General features: G+C 39.6%; 1 protein-coding gene across 3 annotated transcripts in view; it reads left to right on the top strand.

Annotated features, from left to right (window-relative positions):
* The window catches only part of SLC25A13 (solute carrier family 25 (aspartate/glutamate carrier), member 13), a 207,937-nt gene that overhangs the window by 139,132 nt on the left and 46,267 nt on the right, over positions 1 to 22,538 (top strand). For all 3 annotated transcript variants that reach the window (XM_011974699.1, XM_011974698.1, XM_011974697.1), the window contains 2 exons: positions 5,080 to 5,132; positions 6,476 to 6,556. In XM_011974699.1, the coding sequence (XP_011830089.1) occupies positions 5,080 to 5,132; positions 6,476 to 6,556 (134 nt within the window). The remainder of the gene's footprint in view (positions 1 to 5,079; positions 5,133 to 6,475; positions 6,557 to 22,538) is intronic.

Raw genomic sequence — 22,538 nt, 5'->3', positions numbered from 1 at the left:
AAAATACTACATTAATACTGTACCCTGTAAATCTTTTCTCGCATTAGCAGCCTTCTGGTAGAGTCGAGTTGCCAAGGAAGCATTGCCATATGTGCTGATGGAGCTGAACTAAAAGGAGAAGATTGGAAAACTAACCACACTAATAAATTTCATTTGAGGCAGTTGGAAAATGGACTGCTGTTTTGACAAGTTAGAAACAACACACACATCCATTCTCTGTTTCAAATGGTTAAAGTGAATTTCCAGGACCCAACAGAAGCATCTTATATTAGAAACCTGATTTTTCTGCTGAGTTACCCAGATGTCAGATATATATGCACTTTAGACTTAAATGTGGTTGCGGTGAAGTGCCTCATCTAGACTCTCTGCTTTAGGCTTTACTGGGCCTTGCTACCTCTTCTCCCTCTGAGGTCAAGGTACAAGGAGGGATCTTGGAATTCCCACCTCTTTAACTTTTCATTGTTTCACAGACCTTTTTACAAAGAGCAGGTACTCAAGACTAATGTTTTCAAGGCCCACATCTGTAGTGGGCCTCAGATTATAATCCAGTCACCTTCATTTTCCTGTTTAACCAGACAGGGTAGTCACTACAAGAATGGTTCTTATCAACAACTTCCCTGAGTGCCAGCATCTGGCCTAGGTCTTAGGAGTGGATTTGTACTTTGGTTTTATTCTAAGTTGAAGTTAATCATTTAATATAAGGAAACGTGGGGCCTCTAGTATATTACTTTAACCTCCTAGTTTCTCTAACTGCCTGAGGTCTCTGCTCTTGCAAACTATCCTTCACCTGCCTCTAGAACTTTTTACTTTTTGAACTTTACTTTTTACCCTAAAAGCCACCCCATGCATCTACAGAATTTGATGCATGCTCCTTAGTGGGCCTGGGAGCGAAGTTACGCAGTTTAGCAGGTAAGAGCAGAGGCTGGAGCCGGGCAGCCTGGGTGGAACCCCGTTCTTCCATCGAACAGCTGAGCTCCCTTAAAGTCGGCCTCAGTTTCTTCTTCAGTTGCTGTGGATAAAACAAAAGCCACTGTCTAAGTAAGGTGTTCTGTGGATTAAATGTGTTCATTCACATAAAACACAGAGTAGTATGTGGATGTAACAAGTGTTCCCCAATTATTGTCTGTCGTCATTATCACTACTATTAATAATATTGTTACTTATTATCTGGTCTTCTGTGATCCAAGCACAGCCTCCAGTGCCCTGACTGCTTGCCATAGCCTTAAGATGTTGGTGCCTTTGCACACCAACTGTTTCCTCTGCCTGGATCACCTTGCCCGCTATTCTGCTCATTGTCTCATCTCTCCAGCAAACCTCTGCTCACCCTTGAAATCCCAGGGCAAATATCTCCTCTTCTTTGATGTTTTCTTCCCTCCTGCCGGTAGAAGAACTTGTTCTCTCCACTGGGTTCTCATAGTCCTGTGATGCCCCTGGGGTCTGGCATGCAGCATGTGCTGTTGTTAGGTGGTTTGTCCCCCATCTGGCAGGTGGAGACAACTAGCATTCCCTTTCCCTCTAAACTCTGAATTTCTTAAGGGGGAGGCACCAGTCTCACTGTGTTCATCCCAGTCCCTCTCAGTACCAGGCACACAGAGGATGCATTTGGTAAATGTTTGCTGAACAAATAGCTATTTGTTGCCTCCTTTGTAGTCTTACATACAGGGTTTTCCCTTTTGTTTTTTGCTGTTCACAGGCATTACTAAATTTATGGCGAGAAGGATAAATCTCAGTAGTTTGAAAGGCTGACTGCAATGATTGTATCTAACACTGTAGTCATTTGGCTCTGTGGGCTGGTTTTTTATTAGTCATTTAAAAAGACTGTCACAGGATAGTTATGGAGACAAGAGATCATCATTTAAATCACAGTGCTTTCAACCCATCCACAATTTTGGTCTACAATTTAATGATGAGAAAAATACTTCTAGCAAGTAAATATTTAACTAAACATTTTGGCACTTGACCTGAATACAGGGAGTAAGATGGAAATTTCAAATGTGAAGAGGTAGTTTAAACAGGCGTCTGCCCACATATTACTAGTAGAAATTAATGTTGTACTTTTATTAGGTAATAACCAAGCCTTCTCTTATTATAGATATCATAATGAAAGATCAGTGAGTGAGTGTCGTGAGTATAGTTTAGGAGAGAATGCTTGCTTTGGATAAGAATGCTTGCTTTGCCCAAATGGTTGCATATTCCCATTTTTTCTCATATGCTGCCTTAGCTCATTTAGATTCTAAAGAGCACAGCCCCACTCAAGCTAGCAAGAGCTAAGGGGGGCTTTTAATAAGCATTCGCACAAGAGAGAAAGAAGGTAGAAATCTCAGGGATCCAAGAGCAGGAGCTGCACTGGAGCCTGGCTTCAGTGGGACCTGAAGGTGATGGGGATGGGCGCTCCCACCTGTGTGCCTTTCATGGGCTATGCGCATTCTCTTTTTAGAGTCTCCATTCCTTTTGCTTCACATTCTCATCTGTCCACCAACGCATTTCCTCTGCTTATTCATGGTTTCTGCTTCCTTGTGACATTAGCGCACAGATGGCTTCCAATTGGCTGCTTTCCTTGCTCCACCCATGACATCTTTTCATCTTGCTGCTTCTGTGCTAACTTGTCCCCTCCTCTCTAAGGACTGTCAGTCATACTCCTGGGGAAGGCATCCTGATTGGCTAGCTCCATTTTTGGTAGCAGGCTTAAGTTGCTGAACTCTTGATTTGCTTATCTTTTAGGTGTTTTACATTGTCCAGTCAGCTGTGGCTCTGGGGATGAAGCAGGCTTAGATATTATGGTTGCCTAGTGAAGGATTACTAACTCAGGCCAGGTGAGATGGCTCGCACCTGTGATCCCAGCACTTTGGAAAGCCTAGGCAGGAGGATTGCTTGAGGCTAGGAATCTGAGACCAGTCTGGGCAACATAGTGAGCCCTTGTCTCTTTGTTAAAAATAAAAAATAAGAAAAAACAAAAAGAAGTGTTGCAAACTTAAATGCTTATAGGATCTAGGCAGGTTATATAAGTGAACAAATGCAGCTGGGTGTGAGATGCAGATGCGCATTTGCATATTGACACATAGAGTTAAGTGGTGTATAAAGGTATAGATTTTTTTGAGTAAGATGGCTAAGGCTTGTATCCCAGTCTCACCACTTACCAGCTAGGTAACTTGGAACAAATTACTTTAACTCTCTATGCCTTGGTTTCTTCTCTATAGAGTGATTATGAGGATTAAATGAGTTAATAAAGTTTTTAAAATGGTACCTGGCATGTAATAAACATGATGCACTTTTAAAGAAAATTTTCATTAGCCTCACCATCCTTATCCTTGTTTAATTCCACAATGAAGGACTTTCTCCCATTTTTCCAAAAACATCAAGCTGCATTCATCTATTTAGTTTTCCCCCTTTATAAGGATATAAGCAAAGAAAAAATTTTATCAATTGTGAGGGTATCAATAGAGCAATAAAAATAGAAACTGGAGGCCGGGCATGGTGGCTCACGCCTATAATCCCAGCACTTTGGGAGGCCAAGGCAGGCAAATCATGAGGTCAGGAGATCAAGACCATCCTGGCTAACATGGTGAAACCCCATCTCTACTAAAACAAAAAATTAGCAGGACGTGGTAGCGGGTGCCTGTAGTCCCAGCCACTCTGGAGGCTGAGGCAGGAGAATGGCATGAACCCGGGAGGCAGAGCTGTCAGTGAGCTGAGATCAAGCCACTGCACTCTAGCCTGTGTGACAGAGTGAGACTCTATCTCAAAAAAAGAAAGAAAGAAAGAGACGGGCATTTGTCCTCATTGAGGTACGGGCCTCAGAGCAGGGTGGGCACCACCTTGCATGGTTTCTGTCTGAAGGATGGAGCTTCACTCAATAGAGCAGATGGCTGGGATGTCAGAAAGAGGCCCAGGGTCAGTCAGTTCAGTCAGAACTGAACCTATGAACTGACGGCTAGGTCAGTCCGTTCATTGATATTTTATTTTATTTTATTTTATTTTATTTTATTTTTATGTTTATTTTATTTTATTTTATCTATTTATGTATTTATTTATTTATTTTTTGAGACAGAGTGTCGCTCCATTGCCCAGTCTGGAGTGCAATGGTGCAATCTGTGCTCACTGCAACCTCCGCCTCCCGGGTTCAAGCAATTCTCCTGTCTTGGCCTCCTGAGTAGCTGGGACTACAGGTGCCTGCCACCACACCCGGCTAATTTTTGTGTTTTTAGTAGAGACAGGGTTTCACCTTGTTGGTCAGGCTGGTCTCAAACTCCTGACCTCAGGTGATCTGCCCTCCTCAGCCTCCCAAAGTGTTGGGATTGCAGGCGTGATTACTGGCCTCATTGATCTTTCTTACAAGGATGTCAGGTTATGTTTGAAACTTTTCGTTACTCAATAAAATATACCTGTAGGTTGGATACATATGGCATTCAAGCTAGTGACCTCTCAGGCTTGCTCCTTTAGGAAGAGAGTGTGGGCAAGGCTGGTCCCTCAGAAGAGGCTGCAAGTGGACCTTCTTACATAGATAAATTAGAAAATTATACTTCCAATGAAGAATAGCACCATGAACCTCTCACAAAGTATGACAAAGGGTACAACGTACTCCTACCATCAGGGTTAGCTTGGTGCGTGTTTCCAAGAAAAAACAATTGTGATTTAAATTTTTTTTCTTTAAGAAGAATAAATGAAAACGATGAGATTTTTTAGTTCAGATATGTAGCTCCACTAAATGCACTCAGTGTTCTCACTGCCTTCCCCAAAAGTGGTTCTTGATTTAGAAAATCAAGTGGTCCACTGATTTAGAAGGCAGAAGGGAAGGAGCAGACTTTGGGGGAATAATGAGATTTCCTATGTCACTAATACTGTTGATTTACCCAATGTGCAAACGATCCAGAATGTGAGATGGAATGTACTTGGGCCTGATGCGGCTGTTAGAAGTTAGTACTTAAACATTCCATTTCAAATATTCTCATTAAGGGTAATAGCAGAAAATTGCAGCAGAGATTAAGCAGTTTTTAAGTGGTAATCCCCTCTGTAGAACTGTTGATTTGTTTAGTTAATGCTAATTTATTTAATATACTTCTACTTTTTGTTGATTTTTAGGTCTGTTGCCACAGTTATTGGGAGTTGCCCCAGAGAAGGCCATAAAACTTACAGTAAGTCTTTTGAGTTGGTGCTTCTTAGTAAGGGTTTTTGTACATACTCAAGAATCTAGCAGGTATTCTTATAGGAAACAGCAGGTTTGTTTGCTCATAAGTGCTAGCTAATTTGAAAGCAGGGGAACTCACCACACACGTTTTTTCATTATTCCCCATTTAGCAGTGGACATCCAAAAATGTGATAATAAACTTGAGTACTTTTAGTGGTTGCTGCCATCATTGTTGTCATCATAGCAGTAGCAGCTAAATTCCCTTCAGTATCTACTGTATTAGGCACATTATATATATTACCTTTTACTGGTCTAATCTCAACAGAGCGTGATCCACAGTTTACAGATAAGGAAACTAAGGCCTATAGAGCTTAAAGAGCCTACCTGTGTTCACACAAATCATGAGTGGGAGAATTAGAATTTAAAATCAGACTTGTCTGACTCCAGAGCATGTCAGCACCTGCTGTTTTATAGGATTCGTGGTTAGGGTGTGTTCTATAAAGCCAAATGTGCAGGGATCTGGGTTCTAGTTGAAGTCAATCATTCATCAGATTATTTGCCCAGTGCCTGGCTCACATTTGACAGATGGTTGATATTCAGTTTAAGTGTTTGTGGAATATACAAACATTTGCATCACTAAGGCCATAAAGCCCCAGAAAGTGAAACTCTAGCTTTAGATTGAACTGTGTAGCTTTGGAGCCTGAAATTCTTCTTTTACCATTTTATTATGTGACCTTGAGATAGCTAATCTTCTCTGGCCTATGTCTGCCAAAAAGATATGACTGTTTCTTAAAATTTCTTGTAGTACATACCATTTTGAGAATATTATATTAATTAATTAATGTAATTTATGTTCTTTGAGAATCCTTGAGGAATTTTTAGATATTGAATTTCTTCTAAGCTGAAAAAGTCTGCTCAGCCAAATTTATCTCCATGATGAGTAGTGTTTTAGATTAATTCTTGTTAGAAGACTTGAAAGTGATTTTTAATCAAGCCTTATAAAACAGTGTTAAGTTGTAAGATGTATGTTTTTATTTTGTCACTATTATCAGTGACAAAATCAGCCTTCTTAAGCTATTCTAATCGCAGAGCGTATTTTTGGCTTTCATTTTTCTTTTAACTTTTCTCCTGAAACATCAGTGATGCATATATATTTTTCATTTTTTAAAACTGTATTATGCTATTAAGAGTACTTCTCAAACTATTTTAAGATCTGTTAATTTGTGCAATTTATGATTACTCCAATAGACTGATAGAAAAAAATAGCCTATATTGACAGATGCATATTTATAAGTGTTTAATGACTTTCTTTATATTTTTCATCAGCTTCTATAAATATTTTTCTTCAAGGTGAACGATTTTGTGAGGGATAAATTTATGCATAAAGATGGTTCGGTCCCACTTGCAGCAGAAATTCTTGCTGGAGGCTGCGTAAGTACCTTTTGAAGATCTCTACATTGAAAAGATTTGTTTCATATATATATCACTGCCATGGTCAACAGGTGTGGACTAAGGCTTCTGTTTAACCACAGATCCTGCACAAGGGCAGAGTCTACTAGGGCACCTCGGCTTTTCCTAGACAGGCGAACCATTCCAGAGGTGGAAGGGTAAATGTTTCTGATCTTACTGCCTGTTAAGTCATGCCTGTTAAATTCGTCATTGCTTATGGTTTGTTCTGCAATAGAAGTCATTTGTGACAGAAGTGTTTGCCCTTTGAAAAATCTTTGCTAACCTTTTCTAAAGTTAATGTTTAGTGCATTCTTTCCTCATGGCACCCTCTGCTGGGTCAGGCACTAAAACTTGTAGTTTGAAGTCAGCAACCATAGCTCTTTGCTTGGCTTTGCCTTGCAAGTGGCAGGATCTGTTCAAGCTTCCACTGCTTTTGGGAGAACAATGCTGGGAAATAACTGGCTGAGTGTGCTCTGCATTGTCAAAAACGCTTGGAATGATTGTTTCCTTATATGGATGAACAACCTGCATCTTGTTCTGAAGCTCAGCAAAACATTGTGTCTCGTTTTATCTCATGTACTGGTTTGTTCATGTGAATGTAAATACTTTAAGTAAATTAAACTCTTATACAAAGACTAGTGTTATTTAAAGATAAGGTTGGTTAAATAACAGGCTTTGATCACTCAGGCAATACAAAATTGGTATTTTTTTATCTGAACCTATTTCTTATAAAAAAGATGAAGTCACTTTTTAAAATTGACTTACTCTGGGCAGGAAGTAGTATTCCTGAAGTAATTTTTTTCTTGAAGATCCTTGAGTTTAGGCGTTGGACAGTGTTTGTATGGAAAGGGCTTATTGTCCTATCTAACATTGAATGATGGTTTCTTAAATGTAGCGGGAGCTAAGAAGTCCTAGCTCCTGGTTTTCTTTAGAGATGGATGGAATTTGGCTACTGCCTGACTCTCTGTTTGATCAGTGACCTGTCGGAGATGGCCAGGCAGGATCCCCTTGTTCTGTAACTTTAGGAGCATTCAGGATGGAAAAAAGGAGCCTTTAATGTCCTAAATAAAAAGGGCACACAATAATAATCAAAGAGAATTTTAGGAGTTGCTCTTCCCCATAAGTACTCTCCATTTAAAACAACTCTGTAGTTTCCATTTGAGTAAGCAGGTTTTCTGATTTTTGGATAGGTATATCCACAGGCTGTGCCTAGCCTAGTCCTTCAGGTTGTTACAGGGTCCAGGATATAGCAGGGTTTTTTGGTAGGTCAGGTGGGGTTGTTGTTTTTTTTAAGTTACATTTTAAACTTTCTGAAAAGATATGATCATAGATTTCTATAAGAATTAAAATGTAAAATTAATTATGTGATACTACTCAAGATGTTGGCAATCATCATGGCATGGTGCCCAGAGGTTTATTTTCTTTTTAATGAAAGCATTTTGCCTGCACATGCCTCTGGGTGCCAAGGAGATTGGTTGTGGCACGTATTTTCTAGGTGCCATCTGTAGGTGGTCTTGTTTTTGCATATGCAGTCGCCCATTTCAAACACAAAGCACATTGGCATCAGAAGTGGTGCCTAGTTATGTAAAGAGATGTAGCCTTTTTCAAACCTGATCTAAACACAGGCTTAAAATTGGAGCCACTTAGGCTTTACAGCTACTTAAAATATCTGTGAAATGAGATTTGCCATCCTTCATCTCAGAGGTAGACAGTGGTCCTTAGCTTTTCAAGTCTTTTCCCTTGCCTTTTTTCCCCCAGTCATTACTTTAAGAAGTAAGAGTTTATTTTCAGGTAAGCAATCCTGTAGGTAGCAGACAACCCAGGTCCCTTTAGATCTCTGAGTAGATGAATGGATGGTTCCATTTTCTGTGTGTTTGTGTGTGCACACACATCTTTTTTTTTTTTTTTTTTTTTTTAAAGACAGTTTTGCTCTGTCACCAGGCCAGAGTGCAGTGACGTGATCACAACCTCCATCTCCCAGGTTCAAGCGATTCTCCTGCCTCAGCCTCCTGAGTAGCTGGGACTACAGGCACGCACCACCATGCCCAGCTAACTTCTCTGCATTTTTAGTAGAGACTGGGTTTCACCATGTTGGCCAGGATGGTCTCAATCTCCTGACCTCCTGATCTGCCCACCTTGGCCTCCCAAAGTGCTGGGATTACAGGCGTGGGCCACCCCGCCCAGCCATGCATTTTTTAAGTAGCAGCAGCATCTTTCTTTGCAGGCTTTAGCAAAGTTTTCTGTATAATTGGAGGCAGTCACACACCTTAGAGGGTTGTTGTGAGTTCCACAGCCTCATCTGTCCTATTGGGAATACAAAGGGTTTTGTAAGGTTGTGCCACATGAGTGGTTCCTCATCTTAGTTCATCCAAGCATTGCTAGGTGTTGACTTTTAAGTCTCTGGGGACCTCACCTTGCTTCATTATTACTGAGAATTAGTACACATGGCTGACTTTTGCACTTGTAACCAAAGCTGCTCATTTCTTTGAACAAGACTTCTTCTGTTTTATGATCTGTTTTCTGCAAAAACGAGGAAAGTATGTAGGGAAGTCTTTGTCTCATAACTTCATAGTGATTAGCTAAACAACCTGTTTTATTGTATTTTTTTTTTAGAAAAATGAAAGTGTTAGTAAATTTGGAGGGAAAAAATTATTGTCACTAGAAAGGAATAAAGTTTATCCCATTTCTTTATTATTTTTGGTATAATAAAGCCTGTAACTGAAGAGATTAAAAAATAATCTTCTGTTTCATTGACATAGGAAAAAGGGCAAGTCTGTTACTTATTTTTAAACTCATATTTTGCATTTGAGATTAGTTTTAGTTTAGAGCACCGTTAAAAAATTGACTCCAGTTTTCTGAGCATTTTTATAGATTCACACTTTAACAGTAGTGATACATTCAGCATGTTTTAAGACAAAACTCGGTGCTGAGACTGGGGTTTACAAACTCTAAATCTGAAATAATTCTTTGTGGTTTGTGTTTTCTCCGTAAGTTTGGTTTCTGCATTCTAAATTAGGCTTGTAGTTGTGGGAGTTGTAATGGAGACCTGGACCTTCAGTCTTCCCTGCATGAGGTATATATATATATGTGTGTGTGTGTGTATGTGTGTGTGTGTGTGTGTGTATATATATGCCTTCTGGGTTTTTTTCCATCTTTTCCCTTCTTGGATTAAATACTTGGCGCCTTTAAAGGTCTGTGATTGAGAATCTGTGTCAGTGACCATGGAAACTTTCAGTCAGTGTGTCAGAAGACAGAGGTTCTGTTACCACTAGCCACTTCCAGTTAGGTTCCCAGTGATTCTGAAGACTGACATATTACATCTGAATATGTTGTCTTTATTGCTTTTTTGCTGTTACTTTAAGAAAAAATGAAAAATAACCTATGTAATGCAGTATGATCTGTAGGCTGCAGTGCTTCATTCGACAAAGTAAGTGTATGACTTTTATATATCTAGCGTAACATGCATCTAGGTTGAAATCTTGAGGAGCCTGGGATCTTTAGCTTTTGATCCTTTGATCTTTAAAAAAAGTCACCAAGTAAGGAATACAAGTGATGCGATGACTAGTTTCAAGGAAGAAGTATAAATATGATGATTAATTTATTTGGCATGAAAATAAATCTAATATTACAAAGAAAGTCATAAAAATATGAACATCTGTCTTATAAAGCCATGTTTAGTAAAAACTGTTCCTATACCAATACAAAGTAGTAGTATTGTGTAGTAATATTTGGAAAGACAAATTAACATGTTTTAAACTATGGTCCTTTGATAGTGGTCCCAGGGTATTTTTTCACTGTGATGCACACATTTGTGTGCATGAGTGTGCATGTTGTAAATAGAATTGGTGTTTATCAAAGTTTGTATTATTTTGAGTGCATTTTTAGTTGGAAAAACAATTTATATGTTTGTGTCACTGGTTCTAAAAGGGACTGGTGAGAATAACAGTGTTGGGAAAACATGGAATGAAGAGTAATCTTAATTACTCTCCCCTATAAATAAGTAGTACCCTAATGCTGTTGGCTGCCTGATTCTCACCGTTATGGTGATTCCCATATGCATGATGGTTTATGCCAGTTTGTCCAGCCACATATCAAATACTGTTTTTAAGGCAAGTTTTTATTACTCGTCTCATACATTACATTCAGTTGCAATTGTTTTATTTTGAAAGATTTTGAAAAACACAAAGATACAGACACAGGTATGCCTACCACTTAGATTGGTGGCAAACTTGACAGCAGTTGGAGGCCCTTAATGTACCTGTCCAAATTGCTTTTCCTTCCCTTATCTCCCAAGAGAAAACTCTGTCCTGACACTGGTGTTTTTCATTCTAAGCATGTCTTTCTACTTTTTATTACTTGTGAGTATCCTAAGCAGTATAAATGTTTGTTTTTGAATGCTTCATCCTAACACAATGCTCTAGGAACAACTCATATGATTCCCAGATTGATGCCTTTGCATTTTTTCCCATTAGTGCAACTCATGTGCTTTGCTTATCAGAAAATAATAGTAAATGGGAGTATTACGTTCTAGTGTTAGAATGTGGCATATACTGCGTATGTCTGTTACAGATGTGTGGGTTTCTAGATAGACTTATGGTTGGAACAGTGTATTCATTTAACCAAGCTTTTGGTTACTTGGGGTTTCTCCCTAGACAACAGTCGTTGCTTCAGTCTTATGCTTTAAACTTACACATGATACTTAGTTTAAAAATGTTAACCCTCCCCACTGCCAGCAAACACTCCCTATCTACCTATCAGCCTGCCTTCCCATCACCTCCCTTTCTTCTCCTGTTGCCATAGTTCTCACCACCTTCAAACATTCTGTATAACTTACTTATTTTTCATGATTTTTGTTTATTTTCTGTCCCCTTCACGGTAGAGTACAAGTTCTGCAAGGACATGGATCTTCTTATTCATTGATGTATTCCAGGGACTGCAGGCATTGCATGGTAACCTGTAGACTCTTTATAAATATTGGTTAAATGAAAGAATTTTAAAGCTAAAATCACTCAAAAGTGATCTTGTCAATCTTCACAGCCAATCAATGACAAATCTGGTAATGGACTAATTTATATCTTTTCTTTAATGTTTGCCAAACCCCTTCCTGTCATTAACAATAAAACTTATCACCTTTCTCTCCAAGCCGTACTTAACGATGATTCCCAAATCACCCAGAATAGAAAGCATATAGATGGAGATCATTTTACAAAGTGAAAGTGTTCCTTTTAAAACCTTGCCATTCTGATTTCTGAGAATTGCCAACAGGGATGCTTCTTCATTTTTTGTTTTTTGTTTTTTCTTTTTTTTTTTTTTGGTAAAGTTAATCCTTTTGAAAATCATAGCCATTTGTAGTAAGAATAATCACATCTAACAAGAGGCAGTCCAGTTTACTGGAAAGAACATGGGCTTTTAGTCAGTTTGGGGTCTCAAGGCCTTCACCTGCCAGATGTGAATCAAGGATTACACAACTTACTTCTCTGAGTTGCAGTTTTCTTGTCTATAAAATTTAGATAGCAACTTTCTCTTTCAGTTGTCTATTGCTGTATAACAAACCCCTCCAAAATTTAGTGGTTTAAAACGATAATCTGTTCTAATGGCGATCATTAAAAAGTCAGGCAACAGCAGATGCTGGAGAGGATGTGGAGAAATAGGAACTCTTTTATACTGCTGGTGGGACTGTAAACTAGTTCAACCATTGAGGAAGACAGTGTGGTGATTCCTCAAGGATCTAGGACTAGAAATACCATTTGACCCAGCCATCCTATTACTAGGTATATACCCAAAGGATTATAAATCATGCTGCTGTAAAGACACATGCACATGTATGTTTACTGCGGCACTATTCACAATAGCAAAGACTTGGAATCAACCCAAATGTCCATCAGTGATAGACTGGATTAAGAAAATGTGGCACATATACACCATGGAATACTATGCAGCCATAAAAAAGGATGATTTCATGTCCTTTGTAGGGACATGGATGAAGCTGGAAACCATCATTCTGAGCAAACTGTCGTGAGGACAAAAAAACAAACACTGCATGTTCTCACTCATAGGTGGGAATTGAACAATGAGAACACTTGGACACAGGAAGGGGAACCTCACACAGGAAGGGGAACCTGTTGTGAGGTGGGGAGAGGGTGGAGGGATAGCATTAGGAGATATACCTAATGTAAATGACGAGTTAATGGGTGCAGCACACCAACATGGCACATGTGTACATATGTAATAAACCTGCACATTGTGTACATCTACCCTAGAACTTAAAGTATTAAAAAAAACAAAAAAATCTGTTCTTTTTCATGAATGCTGCCTCCTTCCCATGGTTTCTGTCTCTTTCCCATGATTTCAGCTGGAGTAGTGAGGTAGCTAGAAGGTCCAGAATGTCCTCACACAAATGGCAACCAGCTTGGAGCTCAGCTGGAGCCAGAGCTGGGTGGGGACAGGTTCTCCACATGGCATAGCTGCGTGAGCTTCCTCATACTATAGTGTCAGACTTAAGAAGGTGAGTTCTGAGAGCAGAATAAGAAACTGAGAAAAATCTCAGGCCCAGTTTTTGAGATTATGCAACATTAATTTAGCCACAGTGTATTTGTTAAAACAGGTTATATAGGTCAGCCAGATTCAGTGCCAGGGAAAATAGTCTGCCTCTGAATGGGAGACATGACAATGATGTTGCAGCCATCTTTAATGCACCACACTTACCTTGCCTGATTGTGGGAAAAATTAAATGAGATAATATGTATGAAATAATTAAATCATGACTTCAGTGCTAGTCTTCCTGCTCTTCTAGTGTCTACTTTTTTTTTTTTTTTTTTTTTTTTTGAGATGGAGTCTCGCTTTGTCACCCAGGCTGGAGTGCAGTGGCACAACCTCAGCTTACTGCAACCTCTGCCTCTTGGATTCAAGCGATTCTCCTGCCTCAGCCTTCCAAGTAGCTGGGATTACAGGCATGTGCCACCATGCCCGGCTAATTTTTTTGTATGTTTAGTAAAGATGAGGTTTCACCATATTGGCCAGGCTGGTCTCGAACTCCTGAACTTGTGATCTACCCACCTCGACCTCCCAAAGTGCTGGGATTACAGGCGTGAGCCACCGTGCCCAGCCTCTAGTGTCTACTTTTTAACTTCTAATGTGTGTGTGTGTTTGTGTGTGTGTATATATATACACACAGAGAGAGAGAGAGAATTTTATGAAAATGAATGTTTTAGTTTGGCTTTTTGGGTGGAACAGAATGGAATAGGTGTATTGGAGTTTGGATATGGCTCTTGAGGACCTCAGCTACCTCAGGTGCTCCTGAAATCTCTGGTCTTCTTTGTGAACCTGCTTATTTGTCATTTCTCTACTGATTGATTTCCTCTGCTGGGTAGCATAGCATCCTTTTTCTAAAAATGACTTTAATTTCATCCTGTGTCCACAGTGCATGCCAATCCGAGTTCCAAGGCTTTCCTCCTAACGGGAATGATTTCAGTGTTTCTCCATCATTGAGGAGGAGAGGTGTTCTGATTATCTATTGCTGCATAACAAATAATCTGCAAATTTAGTGACTTCAAATAAATATTTATTATTATTCTCTCTTGTGGTTCTGTGGATTGACTGGGCTCAGCCTGGGAGGGTTGTACTTGGGATTCTTATGTGGTTATGGGCTAGTGGAAGCTGGGGCCAGACTCATCTGAAGGGTCAACTGGGACAGATATCCAAGGTGGCTCACTCTCGTCACTGCTGGGGCTGTGGTCCAGAGCACCTGCTTGACTTCTCTGTGTAGCTTGGTCTTTTCAAACATTGACAGTTTGATTCAGAGAGGGAGCCTCCCAAGAGCAGGCATCTTAAGAGTCCTGGTCAGAGACAAGACTTCTTATGACCTGACCTTGAAGGTCACTGCCAGTGCATTCTGTTGGTCAGACAAGCCAGTTAGGCTGGCCCAGATTCAACAGGAGAGAAATTAGACTCTATATCTTAATAGGAATAATAGCAAAGGATGTTTCAGCTACCACTGGAGGATTCAGTAACCCGTGTTGTGAGCTGGGAACATCTTCATTGCCCTTCATCTTGTGAAGGTTTCATAGCCCGTCTCATGCCTTCTCTGAGGGTCTGTTGCTGATCCTAGAACCCATTCATTCTCTAGATTGCTTCTGGTAGCAGGGGGCAGAAACTCACCAAAGTGGAGATAAGTGAAGGTTAAGGGTATCCATTAAATGAAATTGAAGGCTCTCGAGAATTGAGGCAGCATTAGGAACTGGCTACTCTCTCCATTTTCTCCACTTGGCCTTCTTTGTCTCTCACAGTGACTTTGCATCACTCTGCTCATCTTTTGACTATTCTAATCCATCACTTCTTCTCTTCCTGAAGAACTGATGTTGACTTTCTCAAGAATTCCCTTCATGTTCTTGCCAGTCAGTCTCTCTCACAGTAGGAGACAGCCTCTTTTCATCCCTTGCCCCAGCTCCCAGCTAATTAGCTCAAGTTGTTCAGTTTTGTTTTGCTTTTCATGTAATTATTGAGAGAGGAAATCTAGTTGGCAAACCTGATCTTTGTGTGCTAGGCCATACATATGGCAGCCTCGAGTCATGGCCCCACCCAGATATTAATGACTTTGCTTAACATTTCCATTTGTTTGAGCTATCTGTAAGTGTCTTCAAACCCTTCTTGTACTGTTTTGTTTTTAGCTCTGAATTCTGTAAGTTTTCCCTGAGTAGTATTGTGTATACTTTGATCATAAAATATACTCAAAGTCACTATTCCTTGTGATTGAACTTGAAATCCCTTATGATTTCATACTCAATCGTATCAAACCAGGAAGAAAATTTCCTCATATAATGAATACGTATACTCTGACAATCAGAGCTGGTGAGACAGATTGTCTGAAGTGGATTTAAGTCTTACTTTGCGATTTTTTTCTTCCCAGGATTTCGTGTGGATATGTAGCATCATAGTGTAGTTTTCCTAAAATAGAATTTTTATTTCACTATGCAAGCCTCTGCACATATCTTACTTATAAATATAAGATGATGTGAGGCTTAATCATTAGGTTGAATTGTTATGAAGTCACTCTCGAGTGACATGTGAATTAAGATATATTATGCATTGTAGTGATGCTATAACAATAATGTTAATTTTTTAATGCTATATCTTTATAACCTTTTGTAGTTCAGTGAAAATCTAGTGATTACATTGTTTTCAAATGTTATTATTGTTATTATTTGGAATATTCCCTGGGAGAACTTTTTGCATACTCCCCCAAAATGTAAGACCATATTAAAGATTTTCTTGATTTGTACTTATGCTTTATCTCTGCCTTCCATCTCTTCTTGACTTGAAGGGTTGGAGACTGTATCTGGTATTATATGACCTGCTGTCTTTGTCAACCGTGGTCACTGCTTTGCCACTTGAGGAGATCTTCCTTCATAACTTTTTGCTGACAACTAATTGCATCTCACAGACCTTGAGTAAATGGCTGAACTGTGACATCTATAAATATGGATGACAGGGCCTATGTCACACTGTTACAGCTGTGTGCCTAGCATTGTGTCTGACATATGGAAGAAACCAAAAAAATCTCTGTTGAATGAATAAATGCTTGACTACAAGGTGTTGGTTATAGAATTGGAAAGAAAGGGTAGTGGCTCTGTATACCATGTTACTATTAATTTAGAGACTGATGACCAGCAAAGAGGAATTAACTCCAAAAACTGGTGGGAGAGTAGGGGTGCAGAAATTGAGGGAATAGCTGTAACATGGCTAGGTGTCTACATATCCAGGATATTTCACAAGAAAGTATTCCATGATTGCCCAGTAATAGAACCAACCTTTGTAAGGCTCCTATTTACTTTATTTGACTTCATTTCTAAGAATGACAAATAAATAATCCCTAAATATATTCAGAATCTTAAGAACAGGATGAAGATAAACAACTTGGAGCGTTTGGTATAGCTTATTTATTATGGCTTGTATTTTAAGTAGAAAAGACTTTATTGAATGACTAACATGAAATTATGTCAGAGTCATGAAGGAATCATAGAAAAGAGGAGGTTTAAAAAAGGAGGAGCCAACTGATAGCCAAAAAAATAAAAATTCTAACCTCATGGCACTATCTAAATTTGCAGATTTCTGAAAAGCCAAGAGGCAGCTCCATCGGTTTGCTCAAAAAGTCCTCCAGGCAATGGGACTAAGGCATTGGTCTTGAATAGAGTTCTGCTGCTTGCCTACTCCAATGAGAGGCTGTTTCTCCAGATGATTCTACTTGGACCGAGGGCAAAAATAAAAGAAATATCTGATGGTACTAAGGGCTCATGAGTGCTATAGATTGAATGTTTATTTCCCCCACAATTGCTAGGTCTGAACCTAACTCCCAGTGTGATGGTATTAGAAGAGTGGGATCTTTGGGGGTGATTAGGTCATGAGGGTGGAACCTACAGGTTGAGGTTAGTGCCCTTATAAAAGGGATCCCAGAGAGATCCCCACTCCTTCCTCCATGTGAGGACACAGTGAGAAGACAACATCTGTGAGCCAGGAAGCAGTGCTCACTAAATCCCAACCATGCCGGACTGTGATCTCAGATTTCGAGCCTCCAGAACTCTGATAAAGGAATTTTTGTTGTTTATAAGCCACGTAGTCTATGATACTTCATTATAGACACCCAAACAGACTAAGACAGTTAAGCATAGCCTCCCTGACTAAGGGCTGCCTTTAGTGGCTCAGAAATGTCATCTTATTAGGGGAAAGTCCAACTCTCGTGCTAGACACTGGGCCAGCCAGATATTTCCTTTCTATTTTTCTTCCTTTCCCCTCTCTGGGAAAGTCTCAGAGTCGTTTGACTCAACATAGTTCAAACATTGGGCCATCTTTCTGGATTTCTAGTAAATAAGGAGGAGTTTGTTGTGATAGGAAAACCTTAAGAAAGACTGGGTCATAGCTTTCGTACAGTGAAGGTACTTTAGACATTGAAGGTCTGTAAATCATTAAACTTTTCTGGTAGTAGTAGTCAAAATACACATGTATAACAGGCAGACCCCAAATGTTAACATATTTGACAGGCCTGTAACTTAATTGCTTTTTAATGTCAGTCAAATGGATTCCACTTCGGTTTCTTGGCCAGGCTTCTATGGGCCTATTAAAACCCCACGAAGCTGAAAACATGAAACTTAATATTTGTAAAACATGTAAACACAATAGCCTTTTTCTGCCTCACCATGTGGTTAAGAAATTAGGACTAGGATATTTCAGTTTGGTATTTTTCTCAGAATCAATTATGGAGTAAGAATTTATTATCGTTCCAATATTGTTAATAATCTAGTAACACATTTTTCACTTAAGAGTTTTATTTTCATACCAAATCAAAAGAAAAAAATTATATATTGCTTTATGTTTAGAGATGTGCATTTAGACAGATAGTCTAACTTAGTGTATTCATTTGGTAGGGCTGCCGTAACAAAATGCCTCATACCACAGATTGGGAGGTTTAAACAACAGGTACTGGAAGTCCTAGGTTAAGGTGTTGGCAGTTTTGGTTTCTTCTGAGGCCTGTCTTCTTTTCTTGCAGATGGCCGCCTTCTCACTGTGTCCTCACATGGTCACCCCTCAGTCCGTGTGTTGTCTGTGTCTTAATCTCTAATTATAAGGACACCAGTCATATTGGATTAGGGCCCATCCATCTGACTTCATTTCTTCTTAATTACCTCTTAAAAGGCCCTAAGTCCAAATCCAGTCACATTTTGAGGTCCTGAAGGTTAGGACTTCAGTATACAAATTTTGGAGAGATGCAATTCAGCCCCTAATACTAGGGTTTAAGAAAAGGTCTTTCTTTCAGTTTGTGAGGACTCAAGTTTCTGATTGCAGGAGGGTGATGATATATCTTGTGAAGGCAGTGGGCCCAACACACTTCCCTTCAGAGCTGGACGGGGTGAGTGGCCTCCCGACCTCATGCCACCTCATCTTTGCCATCTTCTCTGTGAGGTTGCTGAATGCCATCTTCAGCATTTGTGAACAGTTGTGAACAGCACTTGACTGCAATTGGGCAATGTGTTTTAATTTACTCCATCCACTGCTATTTGCTGAATATCTCTTTTTTACCTGTGAGCTCTACATACAATAATAATAGTTATACTACAAATTATTTTCATGTCTCTATTTAACATTGAGTTAGTAAGAAAGTAAATGGAAAATATGTTGAATCTTAGATTCCTTTACAAGTCTTTATTTTCTAATTTATTCAAATATCAAGCACTGTCATCACTTGTGTGTTCATCTTAATGAAACATAAATTATTAGACATTTATTACTATATATCTTGTTTGTAGTTACAATTTTGTTTGTGTCCAGATAATCAAAATAATATATTTGGGTTTTAGTCAAAGTCTATTCTATAACTTTATATTAATCTATTTTTGACACATGTAAGCACACATTTTAGAATGTCAGTGTGCAATTAGATATTCTTAGCACATGTCATTTGTGAAAAGCACTTTAAATCTAAGTACATTCAATTGAGCATAATTAAAATATCAAGATACATATTCTTCATATACATTTTGCCACTTAATTTTTTAAGTAGCTATAAGTATCTACCATGTGAATTCAAATTAAAGGAGGGTGATTAAATTACAGTTATATTTAATGCTTTTAGTTTAAAATGTAGTTGAAATTGTGCTATATTAAAAAATATACTGCCATGTTTTCTGTGGACAGCAGAGTGATGATGGGTTTAATTTTTTTTAATGCAAGACTATTAATATTCTCTGAATATTCTCAAGACTGTTGAATGATTGGGGGTTGGGAGGCGTTGTAAGAAGGCTTTTATTTTTATCTAATGAGTTCTTTTAACTCCTGAAGTCTCAAGAAAATGTTCAGGAATACTATCTCATTTAATAAAGAAGCACTGGAGAAAGCCTTGTTTTATTGATACAGATGAAAGGAAATGGATCATGGGGAAATATGAACTGGAGCTTCTGAACCCTTAGTCTTTAGATAATGTTTTTAGGCTACCAATATTTCCTATCCTTGTGAAAATGAGCAGACAGCCTTGGTGAGTCAGTTATAAGGCACATGTAACTGTAAAACCTACTTGTCCACAACTGTTAGACCTAACGTACATTATCATTTTAATGAAGGTCACTGTTCTTGGAGTACTTACAGAAAATGGGGCTGTACCTTGGAACTCTGGATTATGTTGCCTTTCTGAAATATTTGATTTCTTAAAATTCTGTTTGTTTGTTTGTTTGTTTGTGTTCCGAGATGGAGTTTTGTTCTCTCGACCAGGCTCGAGTGCAGTGGTGTAATCTCGGCTCACTGTAACCTCTGCCTCCCGGGTTCAAGCAATTCTCCTGCCTCAGCCTCCCGAGTGGCCAAGACTACAGGCACGCACCACCGTGCCTGGCTAATTTTTGTATTTTTAGTAGAGAGAGGATTTCACCATGTTGGCCAGACTGGTCTCCATTTCCTGACCTCAGTGATCCGCTTGCCTCAGCCTCCCAAAGTGCTGGGATTACAGGCGTGAGCCACTGCACCCAGCCCTTAACATTCTGTTTTAAAAAATAAATAGCTATATCACTTCCCTATGCCAAACCAGAAGTGTCAACAATGAAGTCATTATGTAACATGGCAAGAGGGATTTCGGCGGCAAAACTGTAAGGAGGGGAAGAAATCAAGCTTATGGAAGCATGTAGGCACTAAGCGAAAGACACAGTGATAGGAACCACAGTTTGGTTTCTTTGCAGACTAGCCCATTTCAGAGAAGGGGGTATTAGAAGAAAAAAACCTGTAATTTTACTTTGAGCCGTGAAGACCATTTCACTTGAAAAAAAACAGAGCATTTGGAAATAATGATGCTTTGTATCAGCCAAACGCTGTGCGTTTGAGAAGCTTGGTGCTTGGACTTCATGCTGACATGGTTGTAGTCACAGTCCTATTGCCCTTTCTGGTTGTTCTCAGCACTCCGAGATGCAAAGGTGGATTTATGTAGATCATGGACTTCTGATATGAATTACAGCAGCCAAAACTGTCATATGGAGGTGTGAACTTAAGATTGTGTTGGCAGAGAGATGAAGCACCTTTGCTCCTATCTTGAAACGACTATGCTATATTTAGACAAAACCTATATCAGTATAATTATTTTGCATGCCCATTTGAATAAAGTTAAAATTGTCACTAGTTGTATATTTTTGAGCCTAAAATATTTCTCATGCCTGGGCATGGTGATCACGCCTGTAATCCCAGCACTTTGGTAGGCCAAGGCAGGTAGATCACTTGAGGTCAGGAATTTGAAACCAGCCTGGCCAATATGGTGAAACACTGTCTCTACTAAAAATACAAAACTTTGGGAGGCTGAGGCAGGTGGGTCACGAGGTCAGGAGATCAAGACTATCCTGGCTAACATGGTGAAACCCCGTCTCTACTAAAAACACAAAAAATTAGCTGGGCGTGGTGGTGGGCGCCTATAATCCCAGCTACTCAGGAGGCTGAGGCAGGAGAATGGTGTGAACCTGGGACTCAGAGCTTGCAGTGAGCCAAGATCAAGCCACTGCACTCCAGCCTGGGCGACAGAGGGAGACTGTCTCAAAAAAAAAAAAAAAAAAAAAAAATTGTCTGGGTGTGGTGGTGAGCGCCTGTAATCCCAGGTACTTGGGAGGCTGAGGCCCAAGAATCTCTTGAACCTGGGAGACGGAGGTTACAGTGAGCTGAGTTTGCACCACTGCACTCCAGCCTGGGCAACAGAATGAGAGTCTTCCACAGTATATATATATATATATATAGAGTATTGCTCAAGGATTCAGATTTGGGAATTTTACTGCCCAGTAGCCTGACTTTCTCATTATTGATTAATCTACAAAGAAAAATTTGATATATCTGATGAAAATCAGTTATATTGTACCTAGAAAAACGTCTCTTCCGTATTACTTGATGTATTTTAATGTCTCTGAATCCACTGGTTAATCTTTATCTCCTAGAAGCTCTTAAAGTCACAGGAATTCTAGTCCATATGATCAGATTAACCAAAAATTCAGGCAGCTACTCTGTTCAAACATGAAAGAAAAAACTGAAAATGAATTGTTTTATTGAATCTGCTTTTTCACAATAGACAACTAGGCGTAATGGTTCTGAGCGTGGGTTAGAAATTGGGCAAGTCTGGGTTTGCATTCTTTTACTGCCTTGAAGAGAAGTCTCTGCTTCCATTTCATCTCTAGAAAGACGGGAATAATATAGCCTGTGTCAGCATGACAGCGGGATGAAGGAGATGATGTCTGTGAAGAGTTTAGCACAGTGCCTCCTACATCAGAAGTGCTTGACACGTGTCTGGCTCTTGTTTCTCCAGGAAGGAGAGGAGGGGAGAAGAGAGAGTTTGCAGGGCTGTAGTTATTCAAATAGTTATAGCTGTCTCTTCTTTCTGGTCACACTGGTGGGTAATTTGTTCTTGAAAGGTGTCTTGGAAAATCACATCCTTCCAGAAAGGGATCTAGAGGACAGACATGTGTGAAGTGTACATTGTTAGAGGGCTGACTGGAAATAATCAGTGCAGAGATCACTGTGGGCAGAGCCACAGCCTTCAGGTCCCATAAAGGGCAGAATGATAGGAATAATCTACTGCATGGGAAAGCCAAAGAAAGGAAGGAGGATGAAAAGCACCCTGTGGAGGAAAAAGTAATTGGGGTATACTACTGGAATATCTTTCCCTCTGCTGGGAGATCCTTCATACATAATGAATCACAGTTTGGAAATGGAGCCTTTGAAAAAAAAATCCTTACACAACTGATAAGAGAGAAGTCTCATACCAGCCATTGAATTTTTTCAGCAATTTGGGCCTTCCTCCACAAGTGTACTTTCAGACTCAGATTCCTCCGGCATCCAGGACCTCTTGGTTAACTATGTACTCTCAATAAAGAGAAAAAGATGAGACCTCTGGGAAGCAAGAATTGGTAGAAGCTGGGCCAGGTACGGTGGCTCACACCTGTCACCCCAGCACTTTGGGAGG

The sequence above is a fragment of the Mandrillus leucophaeus genome, unplaced genomic scaffold (genome assembly GCF_000951045.1).
Source record: "Mandrillus leucophaeus isolate KB7577 unplaced genomic scaffold, Mleu.le_1.0 Scaffold148, whole genome shotgun sequence".
Taxonomy (NCBI): Eukaryota; Metazoa; Chordata; class Mammalia; order Primates; family Cercopithecidae; genus Mandrillus; species Mandrillus leucophaeus.
Note: the sequence above shows the minus strand (reverse complement) of the source record. Positions and strands in the feature narration are given on the sequence as shown.